We start from the raw sequence: 18,757 nt of genomic DNA, 5'->3' as shown, positions 1-18,757 counted from the left end.
CGGAAGGCATTATGCTTTCCATCCGTCCTACTCTCTCATTAATGTCTCAAGAGCGCCTTGAGGGAATTTCTTTACATTTTTGCTTAAAACGTCCACTTTGACGAAAAAATGAACTGATTAGATTTTGCTGGTCAAAGGCCACTGTGACCTCACGAACCACATTTTTGGCCATAAAACAAGAATTCATATGCTGATTATGACAGAATTTGACAGAAATGTCTTATGGGATTAAAGGATAAGTGGTGACATTTTATACCCAAAAGGTCAAAGGCCAACTTCACTGTGACATCATAATGTTCATATCTGGCCACTATACAGCACCATAATAACTCAGGAACAGAAGGGAAGATTGTGACCATATTTCACATTTTGTCGGATACTGAATGGGGGACACTATCTCGGGTGCCCACCTTGAAACTGGTGATTGTAAAGATCTTCTATGCTGCCGGGTTGAAGATGTGTGTGTCTGTGTTTGAAGCATTCACGTTTTAGAATTTGTTGCGTCTTTGCAGCAACATCCATATTTAAAGCATTGTCTACTGTCATGGCTACAAGTTTGTGTTCTATTAGAATCAGCTGTATTGGCCGAGCATGTGAACAAGGAATGTGACTCGGTTTTGTTTCTCTCACAAAATGTGCACACTAATAGACACACAGCACAACAACAAAGCTTAACAAAGTCAAGTCAAATTGATTTTATTATCGGACAGGGTGATCCTGTTCCTTTGGTAGTCCACCACTTTAAGCTCATTGGTTTTGCTGACATTGAGCTTCAGTGATTGTTTTTGCACCATAGGATGGAACTCTCTATCAGTCCTCTGTTCTTCTCTGTAAAAAACTGTCTCTAAGTGAAGACAGCATGTTTTCTTACCTCCTCAAATCAGGAGTTTTTATGTTGTTTCGCAACAGATTCCAACAGAACGTTCTGGCATGAAAATGTGCAGGGTGTGTATGTGAATATCTTAAAACACTACATCTGGCTGGAGTACAAATGAATTGTGGATTTGGTATGGCTTCAAAGAGGCATGTTATTTCATGACCACTTAGTTGGTTGAGTTGTTCTCTGTTTAGCTCTTTTTTTAATAAGTACCCGACATTATCTGTTATTTTTTTATGTTAGGACAATTGGAACAAGGCTTTGTTCTTCTTTTAAGAATTATTAGGTGGCTTGATTGATTGTGAACTGACTTTGGTTTGTCTGCCGGAGGAGGAGGAACATCCTATTTTAAAGCAAGGAGTAGAAGCTCCTCAGGCGGAGTTCATTGTTGAAGTTCAGGTGCAGACCTGCCGGGAGCTTGCTGCAAGCCTCACCTTTTTTTCAATTGACTTATGGATTTCCTTCTGTCATTTAGAAAGGTTTTTTGTATGTAGTGTAGTGAAATGTAGTGTAGTATAAACTCAACAAAACCAGCCTGCTTGTTGGTGTAATGTGAACTTCAAATAAAACAGAAAGATTACTCTTCAGCCAATCCTTGAAATAGCCGCTTGATTTGACTAGTTCAGCCAGCTGAAGCCTTGTATTAGCGTCAGCTGAACTTAAACTGCATTTGCACAGAGAGCAGGCACTGTGTGTTTTGTCCCCATCGCATTGAAATCACCATTAACATATTTTATTGATTGATTGATGGGAATAGAGCTTTACTTGTGATGTGTTACATAATTACACACATGTGATATATTATGTCTTTACCTCAGAGCGACAGGAGCAGCAGGTGCTCAGAGCAGCCACCACTGGCCCCTCCTCTATTCGCCTCACCTGGAGAATCATTCAGTCATCTCAAGGGTACCGCCTGGACTACATGGCTGGGGAAGGTGAGATGTGCATGACATACGCAGGCTCAAACATTCAATTGTTCCCTTTCTCGTATTTCTGTACATTACACGTAACATTCTGTAGATTTAAGGAGGGCTGTGCAACATGGACAAGTTATTATGATGGTCGCAATAAATCATTTTGATGTCAACATACACAACAGTAATGCTATGTGTACTGTATCCCAAATATATTTGAAATATAGCTTAAATATAGCCAAATACTGTAGTAAATGCCAGCTCCACTTCTAAGTTGCAGGTAATAGGACAAGTATACTGCACTGCATTGAACATAAAACCACTGATCTCGGATTGTTGCTCTCTCTCTAGGAGGCCGTGTACAGAGGCTAACCTTTCCTAGAACCACTGCCAGCTATGAGCTAACAGGCCTTCAGCCTAACACAGAATATATCATCACCCTGTACACCCTGTACGAAGGCCGTGAGGAGGCCACACCTGTCTCCACCACATCCAAAGGTCAGTACCTGGAGGCACACAACTCTGAGTTCATTTTGGGTTGATTTATGGGTCATAAATGTGCTGGGGTTGAATTCTAAGGGAATATGTCTTCCTGTAGATGTGCTTAAAAGCTTTTGCGCTTGTATCCATGTTTCATGAGTGTCCTGATTCTCTGGTGTTGCAGAGGGACAGCCAGTGGGGAGGGTGTCCAACCTGAGGGTTGTGGAGTCTCTGGGCAGCACGGTCAGACTCGGCTGGACGGGTGTAGCCGGGGCCACGCAGTACCGCATCATTATACTGAACACAGAAGGTGCACTGGAGCATTTTTATTCATTGTTTTAATTTCCATTGTGATGATTGAATGCTCGATTATGAATGGAGACGTTCTTGTGAAGTAGTGTCTCTGTTTGTGTCACGACATGTCAGCGGGATCAGAGGAAATACGGCGTATCCCTGGAAACCAGACGACCCTTGACCTCAGAGACCTGACAGTGGGAGTGTCTTATGGTGTCAGTGTCACAGCGCTGGTGGGAGAAAATGAAGGGGACCCAGTTACTGTTTACATCAAACCAGGTGGGTTGAGCAGTGCTGCTGTGCTGCTGTGGGATTGATCCTGTTGTCTTGTTCCTGTAAATCTACCTGAATATCAGACAACTACAATTTCTATCTTATTTATAATGTAATTCATTCTGTCACGGTTCATTTCTTCTGTCTTCTTTATCTTGATATTTTACAGTAACTTTGATGTACAAACACAATAGCTGCTGTGATTAAAGTCTCTCGTTAATTATGCAAAATCAACACCACTGGTCTGAACAATGCTGTTCACATATACTTAGCATATTTTATATACCTGTGGACATCGAGATCAATATCTTTTAAAGTCTTGATTGGGAAGCATTTCTCTTTCTACCTGTTGTTTCCCTCGAAGTAAAATATTGCGCTTGCTTTCTTAAATTGATATATACATTGCATTTTCTCACACGAGGCCCTGTATGCCCTTCATTTCAGAGCAAGGTGCTGGCAGAGTGACGAACCTCAGAGTGTCCAACGCAAACACTCGGAGAATTCGAATTGCCTGGACAGGTGCTCCAGGGGCAACAGGTTACAGGGTTACTTGGAGACAAGGCAACAGTAAGTGTTTTATGTCACAACGCGTTTTAGTTCATCGTTTTAAGTGAAGTTTTATTATATTAGTCTTGGCATCTCATTGAAGATTGAGCAAAAGCTGTTTTTAGATCTTATTTCACGATCCTTTAAAATAACAAAAGCAGCAGACTTTGAAGCTGTATTTGTTTCACATCTTTAATTCAAAGTCCGTTTTTTTTGTGTGCAGAATTTTATACTACCTCACGTTCTGACTTGTAGATGCAGAGCAGTCCCGTATTCTGGCGGCGCAGGCCACGGCCTTCACCATAGACGGCCTGCAACCAGATGAGGCGCTGGTAATTGGTGTTGCATCTGTGGTTGATCAACGGGTTGGAGAGGTGGTCACACTGTCTAGTCGGACTAATCGCAACGGTGGATCAGTGGCTGGCCTTCGCATCGTTGACGTTGCATCTCAGAGGATACGCATTGCATGGTCACGCTCTACACATTCGACTGGCTATAAGATCACTTGGCGCACTGGTGATGGTACGCACTGATTGGCATTCATACTCAGTGTTTTAAAGACACAAGATACATCCAAATACATGATAAAAGCTTAGTGTGTAGATTTGGGTAGTGATCTGACTGTCAGCCTCTTCTATCCTCACGTATCTGTAATTGGAGGAACCATTTTTCTTTTCTACATTTCCATTTCTCTGCTATGTTTTGCTGATGCAGGAGTTGAATCAACTCGTAACGTGGCCGCCGACATCTCTTCCTACACCATTGATGGGCTACAGTCAGATTCAGCCTACAACGTGTTCGTTTCTTCACTCACTGGCTCTCGAGAGGGAAGTCCTTCCACCCTGAGTATCAGAACAGGTACCACACTGAATCTGTCTGATACACATTATTGCTGTTGTCCAGAGTGTCTTTTGGGAGAAGAACTTGACTTTCAGCAGGGTAATACGACATAGAATAACTGACTGATTGTTTTCCATCCCGACCTTCAGAATCTGATCGATCTGTGGTCGGGACTGTGACGTCACTGCAAATCCAGGAGGGCCTTGGAGAGGTTGTCCGAGTCACTTGGGTTGGTGTGCAGGGAGCGACGGCTTATCGTGTGTCTTGGAGGAAAACGGATGGTAGATCTATTGCTGGTCCATTTCACTTTTGTTATCAAGTCCTAAATATAAATCTAACATCTCGCAAGCATTCATTTGCCCTTAAAGGGATAGTTTGGATGTTTTGAAGTGGGTTTATATGAGGTACTTATCCAAAGTCAGTGTATTACCTACAGTAGATGGCGTTCGGTCCACTCCCAGTTTGGAGAAACAGAAACCGCAGTTACCGCACGGAAGCAAAGCAATGCAGCAAACGTAAAGAAATCAATATCAATATCTGTTTAAGTGCTATATAAAATATATTTTCAGCGCTTTACCTTGCCGTCAGCGAGCCGACGGGGAACTGAAGCCAATATATCCGTCTATGTCTCTGCAAGGCCACAAGACACCAATGACAAAAAAAACGTAATTGTGCATTGCAGAACACGGAAGTTGCTGGTCTACCGCTGCCTTGATCGGTTAGTTAGTTTGTGTTGTTGTGTGACTTTGGCTCCAAAATAACTCTATATAACACCTAAGCGTTTTAAAGGGTTACGTTCACTTAAGCTGATAGTGATTTTCTTTTTTTAAGTAAGCCTTTCTTTTAGGTGGCTAAAATACGTTTTGCTGCTGCCCCCGGCCACAGCACTACATTGCTTTGCTCTTGCCTCAGTTCTACTGTCTGTTTCTCCAAACTTCCTATATAACTTCCAAACTTCCTATATAAATACTTCCTATGGATAAGAACCTCATACAACCCCACTACAAAGCATCAGAACTATCCTTTGTAAAAGGTTTAAGGAGAGCTGTGTCACCCCACTCACTCTTGCAACGATGTGCTGCTGTAGGTGGTGATGAGAGGAGTCAGCTGCTGGGGGGTGATGTGACAGCAGTGGATTTAGACCAGTTGGACCCCGGAGCCCAGTACGAGGTGCAGGTCATGGCTTTAGTTCAAAACAGAGAGGGAACCCCCGTGTCTGTCAGAGTCACCACACGTGAGTCCTGTCTTCCTATGTTAGTTCAAGGTTCTGGCAGATTAGTTGAACCCCCGAAAAGTTTTTGACTGGAGGAAACTAACAATGGATGAGAGGAGTTTTCTGAAATGAATGGATGGATTAAACAGTGCTTTACAATTTTCAATAAAAGTAGTTCACAAATGCCGAATATGGTAAAAGTACAACATACTACACATTGCACTGTAGGTCTCAGTAATATAAGCAAGTAATATAAAACAAGTCTTACCCTAAAACAATACAGTGTTTAGTCACTAAGTAAAACCGCATAAGTCACTGAGAAGCCTTTGAACTTGATGTGTAGGTATGCATGGCAATGTTTTCTTTCTTGAGTGCAATAGTTCAATATTGCACGACATATACAAAATCTTATGTTTCAAGAAATATATTGGATGAAATATCCAAATGAAATGTCATTGCTGCTTCTCTGTATCCGTGTTTACAGCTGGTAGCCCCTCCCCTCCAGTGACTATAACTGTACGAGTGGCAGAGGTTACCCAGAATTCTATGCGGATTGGGTGGACTCCACTACCAGGTGCCACGGGATATATTCTACGCTGGAGAGAGGAGACAGGTGAAACATGTTATTATATGTGTTATAATTTACTTTTCGAAGACTCTGCCTGCATCATTTTAACTGCTCACATCTCTCAGAGGTTGGTCGAGGCTTGTCTGTTATGCTCCCTGCTGCATCCAGCTCTTACCAGGTGACTGGGCTGCGTTTGGGCCGTCGTTATCGCTATACGGTGCAGCCCACCGTTGAAAATGGATTGGGAACTGAGAGTTCTGTTGTTGCACGCACTGGTAACGCATCAACACCCTCCTCTTTCATATACTTACCACACTTCTAAGCACCTCTTGATGCCGTACTTAACCCGACAAACTTCGCTGTCAACAGTTTGTGTGGGCGGGCGTCTGGATGTGGTGTTTCTGGTCCCGGCATCCACTGATCGGATTAGCCTCGCAAGACCTCTGCGCGAACTGCTAACAAGTGCAGCTGGATCGCTCGACACTATCGGAGCCAACGACTCTCAGGTACTGCTCTTGAAGAATACATCTCTCAACAGGACCCGGGGAGGCTGTTTGCTCACATAATCTGATGGCACGGTCACTTTTAGCTGTCTAACATTTTGATTATATTCTGCCTGTTTCAGTTTGGAGTTGTAATATACGGTTACAGACCCAAAGTATGGTTCCTGCTTAATCGCCATGGCAGGTATGACACACTTCTTCAAGAGATCCAGTCCAAACCATTTGATGAAAGTCCCGGGAATAACATTGGTCAGTTTTTTCCTCGCCTTTTCTGTACTTACTGCTCGATGTATGTGTACGCGAGTATATGAGTTGTGATATTGTCTGTCTCCCTCTGCAGGTGAGGCGGTGAGATACACCAGGCAGTACCTCCTGACCCCCTCAGCTGGACGGAGGCCGAGGGTCCCTGGTGCTGTCGTCATCATTGCAGACAAAATATCAGTTGACAACCTGACTCTCGCAGCCAACAGCCTCAGGGCTCCAGGTGTGCTGGAGCAGAACAACAAGCAGTCACACTGCACTCGTCTGTGAATGAAACGTGTGGTTTGCTTTAGCCTGGTGGGATGTAACTACCTGCAGCCACCAGAGCACTAAAGTTGGCTTCATCTGGACAATTTAGTTTCAAGATTTCAGTCACAGTATATGTATGCAAATATGAACCCACAAAAAGAACATTTGTATGTCAATTACTCAACCTTTCTCATGTGCCTCTATGGTGAATGAAGAATCAAAAAACAGAAAACAATCTTATCAATTACAGTAAATGGAGGCCAGGTTTAACAACCGCAAAACTTTATCAAAACACCCTTCTACAAACTCTCACACAACTTGTCCAGTATAATCCAAGTCTCATTCATCCAGTTGTATGCACACTACTTCCCAAACACATGCATCTTGACTAAAACCTTACTTTTGAAAACACCTCGCCATCCACTTGTCCAAGTGAGTCCAAACGAGAGTAAAGAAGGATGTTTTGATATAGTTTTGCTGTTCTTAAACATGGCCTCCATTCACTTCCTCAAGACTTCTCTCCGTTCGTTCGTTCTCCGTTCACCGTGGAGGCGTGTGGGAAAAACACATTTTCTTCAAGGTAACACTGAGTGAGTAGTTGATATACAAATGATCATTTTGCAGGGGACGTATTTTTAAGTCACTGGGCCTGTGACAGATGCCCCATCTGGAACTTAAACAAGTTGAAAATATTTTTCTGAATTCACAAGAAGTCCAACTACCGGTATATGTAGACCTACTTCACACTGACACATACAAATCCAAAATCCACCTCTGTTCTGTGAGACAAATGTCTTGTTGCGTGTCTGCTAGGTGTGACAGTGTTAGCAGTTGGTATCGACCAGGCGAATACCGAGGAGCTGCGACGGGCAGTGACGGACGGCAGCACCCAGAACATCCTGTATGCCCGTAATGCAGCACAGTTGGACACCTTACACACTGATCTGGCCGACTTGCTGTGTGGCATTGCCAGAATACCAGATGTAAGAAGAAACCTGGACAAATCCTATGTTTTGTTTATAGCCTTGTTTTTCAAGCTTTGTGTGATCTGTAGACAAATATTGCTGATGGGGCTTTGTGGCTTTTTTTTTGGGAAATAGCATAGATTAACTGTAATAAAGGAGGATGTAGTAGAAAAAAACCCCTCTTTAATCTCAGCGTAATGTTTCTGTCCTTGTTTAGGTAGGTCCAGGTCCAGCGCAGTGTACCGTTCAGTGCCCTCGGGTGAGTTCTCCAGCTGTACTTTCATACAGTATCAAAACGTTGTACCTGTGATAATAATGTACTATAGATTTCTACACTGCGAGAAACATCCTTCAAGTTCTCTTGGCTCCTCCTCTCTCCTGTATGATTTCTAAATATAATCTTTCCTATTTATTTTAGGGTGAGACCGGATATCGTGGAGAGACGGTACGGTGCAGAAAGTTGCAAAATATTTCACCACTCTCCTTGTAATTTGCATTTTCAGCTGGTAAGGTACCATTTTGTTTTGTTTTACTCCGCAGGGTGAGAGAGGCAGAGACGGTGTAGATGGGCGCAAGGGAGAGTCTGTGAGTCATTCATTAACACTGACCTATTAACAGCAATGTACTGCTTTTTCAAAATACTATTGATTGTACATACTGATGTGGTGTCCGAATGTGTGGTGTAGGGTCGTGATGGTGTGCCTGGGAGGGAAGGCCCCAGAGGAGCTGAAGGACGCCCAGGTCCACCCGGCCAAACTATCCCTATTGACCCCTCAGTGGGGGGGAAAGGAGAAAAGGGGGAGAGAGTAAGTACAGCTAAGGCTATACCAAAACTCTACACACTTCCCTAATGAGGACTGAAGTAACAAGCGGTTTGTTTTCGCTTCAGGGTTTTCCTGGCATTGATGGAAGTTCAGGGCTGCCAGGACGACCAGGTTCTCCTGGAAATTCAGGAGTCCCGGTGAGTTTGAGGGAGCAAAACCCACCGACCCATTGGATGTGTTCATGTTGTTGTATGACCATAGAAGTAACAAAACAATGTTGTTCTTGGGTCAGGGTTCGCAGGGCCTACCTGGGATCAGAGGGGATCCAGTGAGTAACTCTCAACCTGCAGAATTGTTCGGTGGACATTTAAATACATGAAGTACAACGCTTGCTACGTGTTTTCTGTTCTAGGGTGGGACAGGTGGGACAGGGCCACTGGGGCCAAAGGGGACTAAAGGTGAAAGGGTGAGCAGAGCGATCATTTATTTTGCCAAAAAACACCTCACAAGTGTTTGTAGTTCCTTTGTGGCAGTTTGAAAGAGACGGAGAACAAAATGTGTGTGTGTGTGTGTGTGTGTGTGTGTGTGTGTGTGTTTACGGTGCTGTGCTGATGCTTCAGGGTGAATCAGGCTCGGCTACATCAGGAGGGGGTCTTCCTGGGAGGAAAGGAGAACCAGGCATCTCAGGAATACCGGTAAGAAACAAACCGGAGTGACTACAGTCCTAAATTATCTTTGCATGGCCACATGTATCCTAATCTCACGGTGGACGACACTCACACACACTCTCATCTGTAAAGTGATGTCCAGGTAAAAAGGTTGTGTGTAGCTGTCTAGATGTTTTGGATGTACTCATGTCTGTATACTGACCAGTATTTATGTTGCGTACTAAGGGTACTCATGGTCGGTCAGGCAGCGACGGGAGCAAAGGAGCACTTGGAGCTTCGGGGACACCTGGTCAGGATGGTCGCCCAGGTTTGTCAGGAACGCCAGGAGTCTCCATCAAGGTGAGCGTCCTGCCCTGCTTCGCTCATTTCCCCTCAATTTAGAAAGTAACTATTCTATGCTATCAGCTTTTAAAGAGTTCCTCTTGAAAATACACCTGTCTGATATAATGTCCTAAAAGTGAGCATTCCATCACTCCTTAACGGAGCTAAAGGTATTTACTCTGTTAGCCTAAATCCAAACTCACAGTCAAAACACAAGCTGTCTTTGAGCACCTCTCTGTCCTGATGAAGCTGGATTTACCGACATTAGATAGTTTGCGTCTGTCATCCCTTTGGCATTTTGGAGTGACATACAGCTGTGTTGGTAAACACGAGTGTGCTGTGTTCAGTTTACTAATGTAAGGATTTTTATGATTTTGAAAAAAAGAATTTAAAATGACTCACATTAAAACAACATTCAAATATTCAGGCTTTTTCAGGAGCTATTCAGTTGTTGCTGAAATTGTTTTTACAGACATTCGATTTACGTGAAAGCATTTTACGGTCTCATATTCTTTCTTTCTTTAAACTCGGCCAATAAGAAATATAGATGTTATATACATTTTTAACCTTACTATGTTAATTATGTAATGAAATATTTGATAAAAGTGCATGCATTTGATTTCCCCGTCCCAAAATATCTTTTGTTTTTGTTAGATTGAGGTATTTTAGAGACCTTAATGAAGTCTCAATGGAGTCTTTTGGCTCCAACCACTGCTTGAAGATGCAACTGTTATTATCAGACTCATGCACATGGTGGTAGCAGTGAGCCACTCACATATTTCTTCAGTGCTGGCTGAAGCACTTACTGTATGTGCCAGGAAAGCTGAGATTTTATGGGTAGTTTTTGTTACACAATATCATTTTTAGTGTATAATTCAATTTCAACGGTCAGGGTTTTTATCATGGTCTTAATCATTTATTTTTTTATTCTAGAAATGATCCTGATTAACGGAAAACTACCGTTACAATAGTTTTTAATTCTTGCGGAATAGAAGCAATGGTTTTCTGCGGATTAAAAAGAATGACCAATAACTTATTTCTGTAATATAAAAAATGTAGTTTAATTCCTGGCTCTGTGTCGTGATCGGATGTGGAGTAGCAGAGAAGTAGGTTGTGTGTGTATCAACCTGTGAGTAAGTGTGTGTACGTCAATGTCTGTTGTTATTACTTCGAAACGTTTCCTAACAACGTTCAGCATCCACTCTCTCTCACTCTCACTCTCTCTCTCTCTCACTCTCACTCTCACTCTCTCTCTCACACTCTCTCTCTCTCTCTCTCGCTCTCTGTCTCTGTCTCTGTCTCTCTCTCTCTCTCTCTCTCTCTCTCTCTCTCTCTCTCTCTCTCTCTCTCTCGTTGTGCAGGGAGACAAGGGCAGCTCAGGAGATCGGGTAAGTCACACCAGCTTGTCCTCTCACTGCAGACATATTCTGAGGAGCACATCAGCATAATGATCCTCAGCTCTTATCTCTGTTTGCTGACAGGGACCTCCAGGAGTCGGCAGCGGGGTGGCAGTGAAGGGCGAGAAAGGCTTCCCAGTAAGCGCTGTCAATCACTGCCGATGTGCTGACATGTTTGGTTTGCAGATGAACTCAGTGTGCATGTGGGGTTGTATTTTTATTATCAGGGTGGCCCAGGACCTCCAGGAGCTCAGAGTCCTAGAGGGCCAGCAGGACCTCAAGGCAGCAAGGGAGACACGGTAGCTGCAGATTGATTAAGTCTATGAATGTTTGATCATGGGAGGTGTTAATCCCAGAGTGATGGCTTGTGGTTCTTTTTCAGGGCGATGGTGGCGATGGGGTGCCTGGACTGACAGGAAGACAAGGAGACCCTGGGGACAGGGTGGGTTGAGCACACAGTCATTTTAGATGGCTGATGTCAAGATGAGGAATCCGTTTTTTTTCACAATATAAATACAGTAGAAAGCACTGACCTCTGCTATGCCTCCACAATCCCATCACAATTTACAAACTTGTGATGTGTGTCTGTTTAAGACGCTTCTGTTTCTCACAATATAAGAGTTGTGAGCAAAGATATAAGGTGCTTTATAAATGTCCACATGGTGGTGTTGTCCCAGTTGCAACCATTCAGTTATTTTGTGCACCATGGCCCTCTCCTGTCATTTTTGAGATTTCCTGCTAACTAATAAAAAACACAGAAATAAACAGGATTAAAACTTTACCTCCTGAGTGGAATTAACACATTTATGATCCAGCATTTTGCTCAATGTATTTCAGGGTCCCCGTGGACCTCCAGGTGAAATTGGTGGCAAGGTAAGATAAAGGTAAGACAAATGACTTATTTTATAAGCTGTTAATAGAGGAATAACCTTTGTCACTCGCTCGATTCCGATAGGGTGACCGAGGACAGCCAGGTGAGGCTGGATCACAGGGAGACAGGGTGAGTACTGTGATGAGTGAATCAGATTTCAACAAAATTATTATTATTTCTTATGTACAATCTTGCTTCGCTTGATGTGCGTCTCATTAAGCTCACGTCGGTCTTAAACATGTTCAAGTTATGAAATGAAGGTGGAGACACAGCAGCTGCCTCTGTTTTCTGCAGTCCAATAAATAATATGCTGCAGAGAACGTGTTCGTACCTGAACTGAGAGATCGCTTTAATCTCCATTCAACGTCTGCTGTCCTCATTTGCTTTTTCGAATTCTTGTTCAGATGAGATGGACGTTTGTCTGTGCAACATTATGTTGATAGCTGTGCAGAATTTGTGGAGATGTGCTATAGGCTGTTAAATAAAGGAAATCCCTCAATTTTCCTGAAATGATACTTACTTGTCGATGAGCCGTTGCAAGTTAAGAAGCTCCATTCATTTCTACGTAGCAACAAACCGTCCTAAGTAACTAGTTAGAGTGTGGTCATTCTAAACGTTACGTAATGTACCTTTCTTTGCAAGATGCAGGGTTTGTTGACGGTGAGTCAGATAATCAAAGTCGAGTCACAGAACATGCAATTTCACTTGAAAAATGTCAGTGAACCTGTCTATGTGTTTCTTTGCAGGGGGAGAGAGGACTGGCTGGTGAAACTGGGCAGAGAGTGAGTAGAGCAGAGTTGGTTACGTTTTTAATTTAGATGAATTCAACTGTTGACATCCTTTTCCTTTCGGTTGGAGTGTGTGCTTTTATCTGAATAATGTTTTACCGCAGGGGGAGCCAGGAAAGCCGGGCCTCGCAGGAACACCAGGGTTGCGAGTGAGTGACCGGCTGCCATGTTGCTGATAGCATCGGTGTTAGTTTCATACTTGCTGCATGGTCTGACTGTTATAAATGCAAAGAGAGTCTCATGAAGGAAGTCTTTCCTTTTGTCTCCAGGGCTTACTAGGGCCCGGTGGAGCGGCAGGAGAAAAGGTGAGGCTGATTAAATGAAGTGTAATCATACGAGAGGCAGCAGGTCAACAGGAACGTGACTCTTTGACGGAACATTCCATCATCTGATGTAATGAATTTTCACAGCGAAGATGAAAGAGCAGTTGCACCTGTCTGTTCCCAGGGAAACGAAGGTGCACGCGGGGAGCCCGGCAGAAGTGTGAGTTATCACATGAGGAGGAAAATCCTCACGTCTCATAATTGATCCGTCCTTTCATTTTGGATGTGCAGTTAATGTCCGTGACAGTCCGAGTCTTTGTCTGCGATGACGAGTCCTTACTGTATTATTCAAATCACGCAGGCTCCAGGTATTCCCGGGAAGAAAGGGGACCAGGTAAGCTACCAAATTCTGTTCTCGTAAGACTTTTCCTTTGGCTCACTGTTCCTTCACGCTGACGTGTTTCCTCTCCTTTGCTGCTCTGCTTCAGGGGGACCGAGGTCCGCCTGGTACCGATGGGGCGAGGGGAGAAAAAGGAGAGGCCGCTCAGAGAGGGGAGAAAGTGAGAAACCAGGGGGATGACGATGTTCATGGACATCTGTGTCTGCAGTACACATCCACTCTGACCTCTGTCTAAATCACCTTCTCTGTCATTCTGCAAGGGGTCTTCAGGGTCAGGAGGGTCAGCTGTTGGATCTAAAGGAGAACCGGGAGAGCGAGTGAGTTCACACCGGAGTCATAGTCACGCCTCTTTATCTACATCTACATGGTCCTTTTTAACAACTTTAGCAAAATGATAACTTTTACAGCTGCTGTGATATATTCCTGACAATTGCATCCATTATTCATGAAACATTCCCTCGTGCCAGCTGTCTGGGTAAGTCATGCGCCAAAACCGCTCCGTCCCAAAATACATAAAACATGTGCTCTTCCCCCAGGGACTTGCTGGTATCGGTGGAAGGCCGGGTGCCAAGGTGAGAAGCCTGCTGTGTTTGTTGTGTGTGTGTGTGTGTGTGTGTGTGTGTGTGTTTGTAGCCTTTCTGTTTATTTGATTGTCAATCTGGTCTTTTAACTGTTCTTTAGGGAGATCCAGGTGAACCAGCAGAGAGGGGGGAGAATGGGCGGCCAGGAATCCCAGGAAAGTCTGGTCTTGCTGGGAAAGAGGTGAGATTGGAAAGTAACACGATTCACTCTTGTTGTTAGCATTCTCCACGTCGAGTCAGAAGGAGGCCTGTGCGATAATTCATCTCAATTAATATTTTGATAGTTGGCGAAGCATTTCAGTCATTTTTAACGTGAGGATGTACTGGTTCTCTCTGTTTTATATCATTGAGAACGAAATATCTGTGGAATAAATATGTCAACTTAGGCCCTGAGAAATTGTCAATTTTTTCACAAATTTGTTACGTTTTATAGACAAGACCATTGTTAAAGAAAATCAACAGATAAATGAAAAGTGAAAGATATTGTTAGTCGCAGCTCTAGTGATTTCCTTACACCGTGAAGTAAAACATTACTCTGTACTCTCTTAAAATCATCGTCAAACAGTCCTTGTTGTTGTTGCATGTTGGTCACAGTGCTATAATCAGACATCAGACTGCCTGTTGAGCTTTCTTCCTTTCCTTCCAACATGCATCTCTATCTAATGATGCCATCTTAGAGGTAAAAGTGACACTTGGTGTGCCTGACAAGATATTTTCTCACAATTCGTTTTGTATATGTTCTCTGACCCTCTACTCAGCTGATGTTGTTGGAATTAAGGTGTCCTTCTAGTTAATATGTCTAATGTTCATTATTATGAACACTTGTGTCTTAAAGGGAGAGGGAGGAGAGAAGGGTGATGAAGGCACACCTGTAAGTATAATACATCTCAACGACCACTCTCTTCATAGAAAGTGTGTGTTTATTGATAAAGATGAACTTGTACACGTCGCTGCAAATGTCTATTTCAACCTGCTTTTCATCAGGGGGAGTCTGGGCTTCCTGGGAAGGCAGGAGAAAGAGGACTGAGGGTAGGACAAGTGTCTCTGACACATTTGAGACTCAAGTTTTCTTTCTAAAACTTAAAAACGACCATCTATGTAAAGTTCAGTGAACAGATATCTTTGATTGACCGGCCTTTAGGGACTGGCTGGTCAGCCGGGTCGACCTGGAGAGAAAGGAGACTTCGGAGACCCAGGAGAGCACGGAGGAAACGTGAGGCACACATTCATGTATCATCATACAGGCAGCTTTTCAATGAGCGCTTGTGATTTCCCACCGAAGCCTTGAGAGGAGAAACGGCGAGGAAGGTCAGCTGCTCCGTATATTTATTGACCTGTGTTCGATCATAGGGCAGCCCTGGATCCGCAGGACCGAGAGGAGAGAAAGGAGGACTGGTTTGTTGTCTGCTTTATTTTTCACAAAGTACTTATACAACTTTATATCGATTGTATTGATCTAAATATTTCACTTTCTTCTTAAAGGGACCCCAAGGGCCTCCAGGACCAGCAGGAAAAGTGGTGAGTGTGTCATTTTGATCAAAGTAAATTAGAGTTAGCAACTACATTCTGCAGCATCTTCTTACCATTGAGAGAACTTCATACAGCTCAGCTCAATTCAACCCTGATACTACATATTTGTGTTCGTCAAAAGGCTGACATCCAGGGCCAGTTGAAAGGAGAGAGAGGAGACAAGGTATGTACCGTGCCTGTGAAGAGCGATCAAGTTAAAATAAGTGGCCAGTCTTATTGCAGACACTGTAGTTATTGCAGCCACATTGTGAAAAAAACTCCTAAAAAATGTCACGATGAGCCATAGGTTTTACCTCATGTTATATTTCCAGGGTGACGCTGGCGACCCAGGAGAGCACGGCGGCAAAGGTCAGAAAGGCGAAGCCGCGACTCCCGGAGCCCCAGGCCTACGAGTGAGTTCGCCTCATTCTTGCAATTTGTAAATGCTTCTGTGAGCATCTGATAAGCCGCCGTACAGTACATGCATCTGCATGCACACTGAGCCCTTTCCCTGTTGATTTGGTGTGCGTGCCTGATGATCATTTGTGACTTCTTGTTCTTTCTCTGCTACTTATACAGGGTCCTGAGGGACTACGGGGACCTGCAGGCACAAGAGTGAGTTTGCTTTCTGTCACTGCTTCTCTACTTCAATGCATTTTTTATCACTTGATATCTGTTAATACCTGAATAATTTGCTAATTTTCTTCCACAAACATTATTTTCTCTTCTATTGTTTACAGGGCGACACAGGAGAGAGAGGAGCGCCTGGAGATAAGGTTTGAAATCAACCAGAGTGGCTGATTCCTCACAATCATACCTACTGAACTCACCCCAAGTCATTTTATCAATATTTTAATAAAATGAATGAACTGGCAGTATTTCCTCAGTGTGATGAAGTGCAGAGGGGCTTGCAGAAAGCTTCATAGCCAAAAGTTGGATTCAGCCACATCAACTGTTTTCTAACTGCAGGCTCTAAATTCAATGTGATTTTCTAACCCTCAACATCTGTGTGATCAGGGAGAAAGGGGAACATCTGGGTTAGATGGACGTTCTGGTCTGGATGGTAAACCAGGTGCTGCTGGACCACCTGGGCAGAGGGTACTTTATGCCACCTCTACCCCAAACTTTAAAACACATTGAATGTGCAGCCTCACTGGGTTGCGAATGTGTGTCGCTGTTGAGCTTTTGTTTTTTCTTTGTGTTACAGGGGGATCCTGGGAAACTGGGGGATCCTGGAAGAGACGTGAGTTTAATTTCTCCTGGTTGGTTGGAATATGCAATTGGCCCTGATTTTGTATTGGTTATCAGTAATTACATGAAAATAGATGCTGATATTTTTGTCTTGTGTTCACTTTAGTTGTGAGATTTGTATTTATTTATTGAGTAGTTTCAAACAGTTTTCTGATTTTAATAACATTATCCAAATTCTGTGTCAAACACATTTTCAGTAAATGCATATCTGCCCCTGAATTGCAATCACAGATGCACTTCATGTGTTCGTGCAGCAGAGGGCACTGTGGAGGTGGTAAAATCCGTCTTCACTACTGTGGCGGGTTGCATAAGCCGACTGTAGGGAAAGACATCGCTAGGCCAGTGCAGCTTCACATGAGACTATTATGTAATATCGACCACAATAATGATTCTGAAAGTCCTGCTAAATTTACAGTTTAGTTAAAAAGTCTATTTCATGGGGCAGACACATGACGGCTCTATGACTGCTGCTCCACATGCAAAACAAATTGCTGTTGCAATTTCTGCTAAGTGTTACACTTTTAAACTACTAAATTAAACATCATCTCTTCTGCCCTTACATCCCCACAATACGGTGCTACATGTGAGCAGATCTCAGTCTTAGCTAAGCAGGCATTTAGTCAGATTTAAAAGTGAGATTAAACCGATCATTGTGATGCGTGTTGGTTTGATTAACAGGGTTTACCAGGACTTAGAGGGGGGCAGGGCCCCTCGGGGCCTGTTGGGCCTCCGGGCACTGCAGGGACACCTGTGAGTACACACACACCCCGACGACCCGACACACAACCTTTCATTTTTGTATCAACGTGTCGCTCTATCCGTATCATCCATTGTTTCGTTACATCTCCACCACATTTACCTCGTGTCGTCGTCCGTGTTGTGGTATTTCAGGGTAAAGCAGGTGAAGATGGCAAAGCTGGTTCTCCTGGGAAAATGGTAACTCCTTGTTATCACACTTTTCTCATGCTGATGTAGTTCAGGATCTTCAATGTACTATAAACTCTTCCTAACATGACATCTTGCACATTTTATTAGTGACTCGACTGACGTACTTTGATATTTTGACTGTTTTATTAAATATTATTATTATTTAATCCAAACAGAATATGAATCTTGTTCAGTAGTGCTGGATTTTTCTTCCAGCATGTCTTTCTATAATTCCCTAATTTGGTAATGGCCTCCCTTGACAATAAAGCAGTGAGGACATTTATTTCAGGGCCTGCTGCATAATGGTGATCTTAAGTGAGTCTCTGAAGCAATGGCAATGAATTATCTGAGTGCTCCTGCAGCAGACCGGCCACCATTCAGTTTCTTTGTTCACGTCTGCAATGCATTTTGTTTTTGACTTACAGAGCGAGGATGGTGTGCCGGGTGAAGATGGGAGAAAGGTTTGTGGCTGTTATCAGTTCATACAATCACCCGACACTGACAGAATGAGGTTTAGTCAGATACTGTTTCTTCTAACTTAAGCTCACCAACAACAGCATTTTGCAATTATCTTTGCAATGCTTTTAATAACGTAGGACACGCCTCCATGTAAAGACGGCAAACAAAATGACTTAAAATAGAATAAACAATACTTTAGACAGCTATGACGATTGTCTTTCAATGACTTTGTTTTTGAAAAGTTGACTTACGTATGTCTGTATTTCCTTGTGAATCTGACTGTGCTGTCTTTAATGTGCAGGGTGACAAAGGAGAATCAGGAGCTGCTGGAAGAGATGTCAGTTTTTCCTTGTCTCTTTTACATCGTTATCTCTTTGTGTTCGGTTTGTTTCTACGCCGTATCCTGTCCGGTCGACCCGCCCCTTCTCACCCCCGCTTCCTGTATTGATCCTTGACTGTATTCTATTACAAATCAGCTTCCCTCCTTTCTTTTCCCCTCATCACTTTCCCACTCAAGTGTGTATTTATCAACTGTAGTTTGCTCTGACATTGACATTACCATCACGCCCTCACTC

At 43.4% G+C, this 18,757-nt stretch overlaps 1 protein-coding gene across 1 annotated transcript in view; it reads left to right on the top strand.

The window, feature by feature from the left end:
• Positions 1-18,757, top strand: part of col7a1 (collagen, type VII, alpha 1) — a 49,012-nt gene that overhangs the window by 9,542 nt on the left and 20,713 nt on the right. The window contains exons 13-66 of the mRNA XM_079265559.1: positions 1,696-1,812; positions 2,143-2,289; positions 2,456-2,581; positions 2,698-2,844; positions 3,283-3,405; positions 3,640-3,906; positions 4,099-4,242; positions 4,374-4,505; positions 5,312-5,458; positions 5,922-6,050; positions 6,131-6,280; positions 6,375-6,511; positions 6,631-6,757; positions 6,849-6,992; positions 7,832-8,001; positions 8,201-8,242; positions 8,402-8,428; positions 8,524-8,568; positions 8,670-8,789; positions 8,873-8,944; positions 9,040-9,075; positions 9,160-9,213; positions 9,368-9,442; positions 9,641-9,754; positions 11,098-11,124; positions 11,218-11,271; positions 11,361-11,432; positions 11,516-11,575; positions 11,971-12,006; positions 12,089-12,133; positions 12,751-12,786; positions 12,897-12,941; positions 13,062-13,097; positions 13,240-13,275; positions 13,417-13,449; positions 13,544-13,615; positions 13,716-13,772; positions 13,992-14,027; positions 14,137-14,217; positions 14,872-14,907; positions 15,021-15,065; positions 15,178-15,249; positions 15,387-15,431; positions 15,519-15,554; positions 15,688-15,729; positions 15,878-15,958; positions 16,125-16,160; positions 16,286-16,321; positions 16,563-16,643; positions 16,753-16,788; positions 17,475-17,546; positions 17,688-17,732; positions 18,149-18,184; positions 18,484-18,519. Coding sequence (XP_079121685.1) covers positions 1,696-1,812; positions 2,143-2,289; positions 2,456-2,581; positions 2,698-2,844; positions 3,283-3,405; positions 3,640-3,906; positions 4,099-4,242; positions 4,374-4,505; positions 5,312-5,458; positions 5,922-6,050; positions 6,131-6,280; positions 6,375-6,511; positions 6,631-6,757; positions 6,849-6,992; positions 7,832-8,001; positions 8,201-8,242; positions 8,402-8,428; positions 8,524-8,568; positions 8,670-8,789; positions 8,873-8,944; positions 9,040-9,075; positions 9,160-9,213; positions 9,368-9,442; positions 9,641-9,754; positions 11,098-11,124; positions 11,218-11,271; positions 11,361-11,432; positions 11,516-11,575; positions 11,971-12,006; positions 12,089-12,133; positions 12,751-12,786; positions 12,897-12,941; positions 13,062-13,097; positions 13,240-13,275; positions 13,417-13,449; positions 13,544-13,615; positions 13,716-13,772; positions 13,992-14,027; positions 14,137-14,217; positions 14,872-14,907; positions 15,021-15,065; positions 15,178-15,249; positions 15,387-15,431; positions 15,519-15,554; positions 15,688-15,729; positions 15,878-15,958; positions 16,125-16,160; positions 16,286-16,321; positions 16,563-16,643; positions 16,753-16,788; positions 17,475-17,546; positions 17,688-17,732; positions 18,149-18,184; positions 18,484-18,519 — 4,253 coding nt within the window. The remainder of the gene's footprint in view (positions 1-1,695; positions 1,813-2,142; positions 2,290-2,455; positions 2,582-2,697; positions 2,845-3,282; positions 3,406-3,639; positions 3,907-4,098; positions 4,243-4,373; positions 4,506-5,311; positions 5,459-5,921; positions 6,051-6,130; positions 6,281-6,374; positions 6,512-6,630; positions 6,758-6,848; positions 6,993-7,831; positions 8,002-8,200; positions 8,243-8,401; positions 8,429-8,523; positions 8,569-8,669; positions 8,790-8,872; positions 8,945-9,039; positions 9,076-9,159; positions 9,214-9,367; positions 9,443-9,640; positions 9,755-11,097; positions 11,125-11,217; positions 11,272-11,360; positions 11,433-11,515; positions 11,576-11,970; positions 12,007-12,088; positions 12,134-12,750; positions 12,787-12,896; positions 12,942-13,061; positions 13,098-13,239; positions 13,276-13,416; positions 13,450-13,543; positions 13,616-13,715; positions 13,773-13,991; positions 14,028-14,136; positions 14,218-14,871; positions 14,908-15,020; positions 15,066-15,177; positions 15,250-15,386; positions 15,432-15,518; positions 15,555-15,687; positions 15,730-15,877; positions 15,959-16,124; positions 16,161-16,285; positions 16,322-16,562; positions 16,644-16,752; positions 16,789-17,474; positions 17,547-17,687; positions 17,733-18,148; positions 18,185-18,483; positions 18,520-18,757) is intronic.

The sequence above is a fragment of the Melanostigma gelatinosum genome (assembly GCF_949748355.1).
Source record: "Melanostigma gelatinosum genome assembly, chromosome: 3".
In the NCBI taxonomy this organism is placed as follows: Eukaryota; Metazoa; Chordata; class Actinopteri; order Perciformes; family Zoarcidae; genus Melanostigma; species Melanostigma gelatinosum.
Note: the sequence above shows the minus strand (reverse complement) of the source record. Positions and strands in the feature narration are given on the sequence as shown.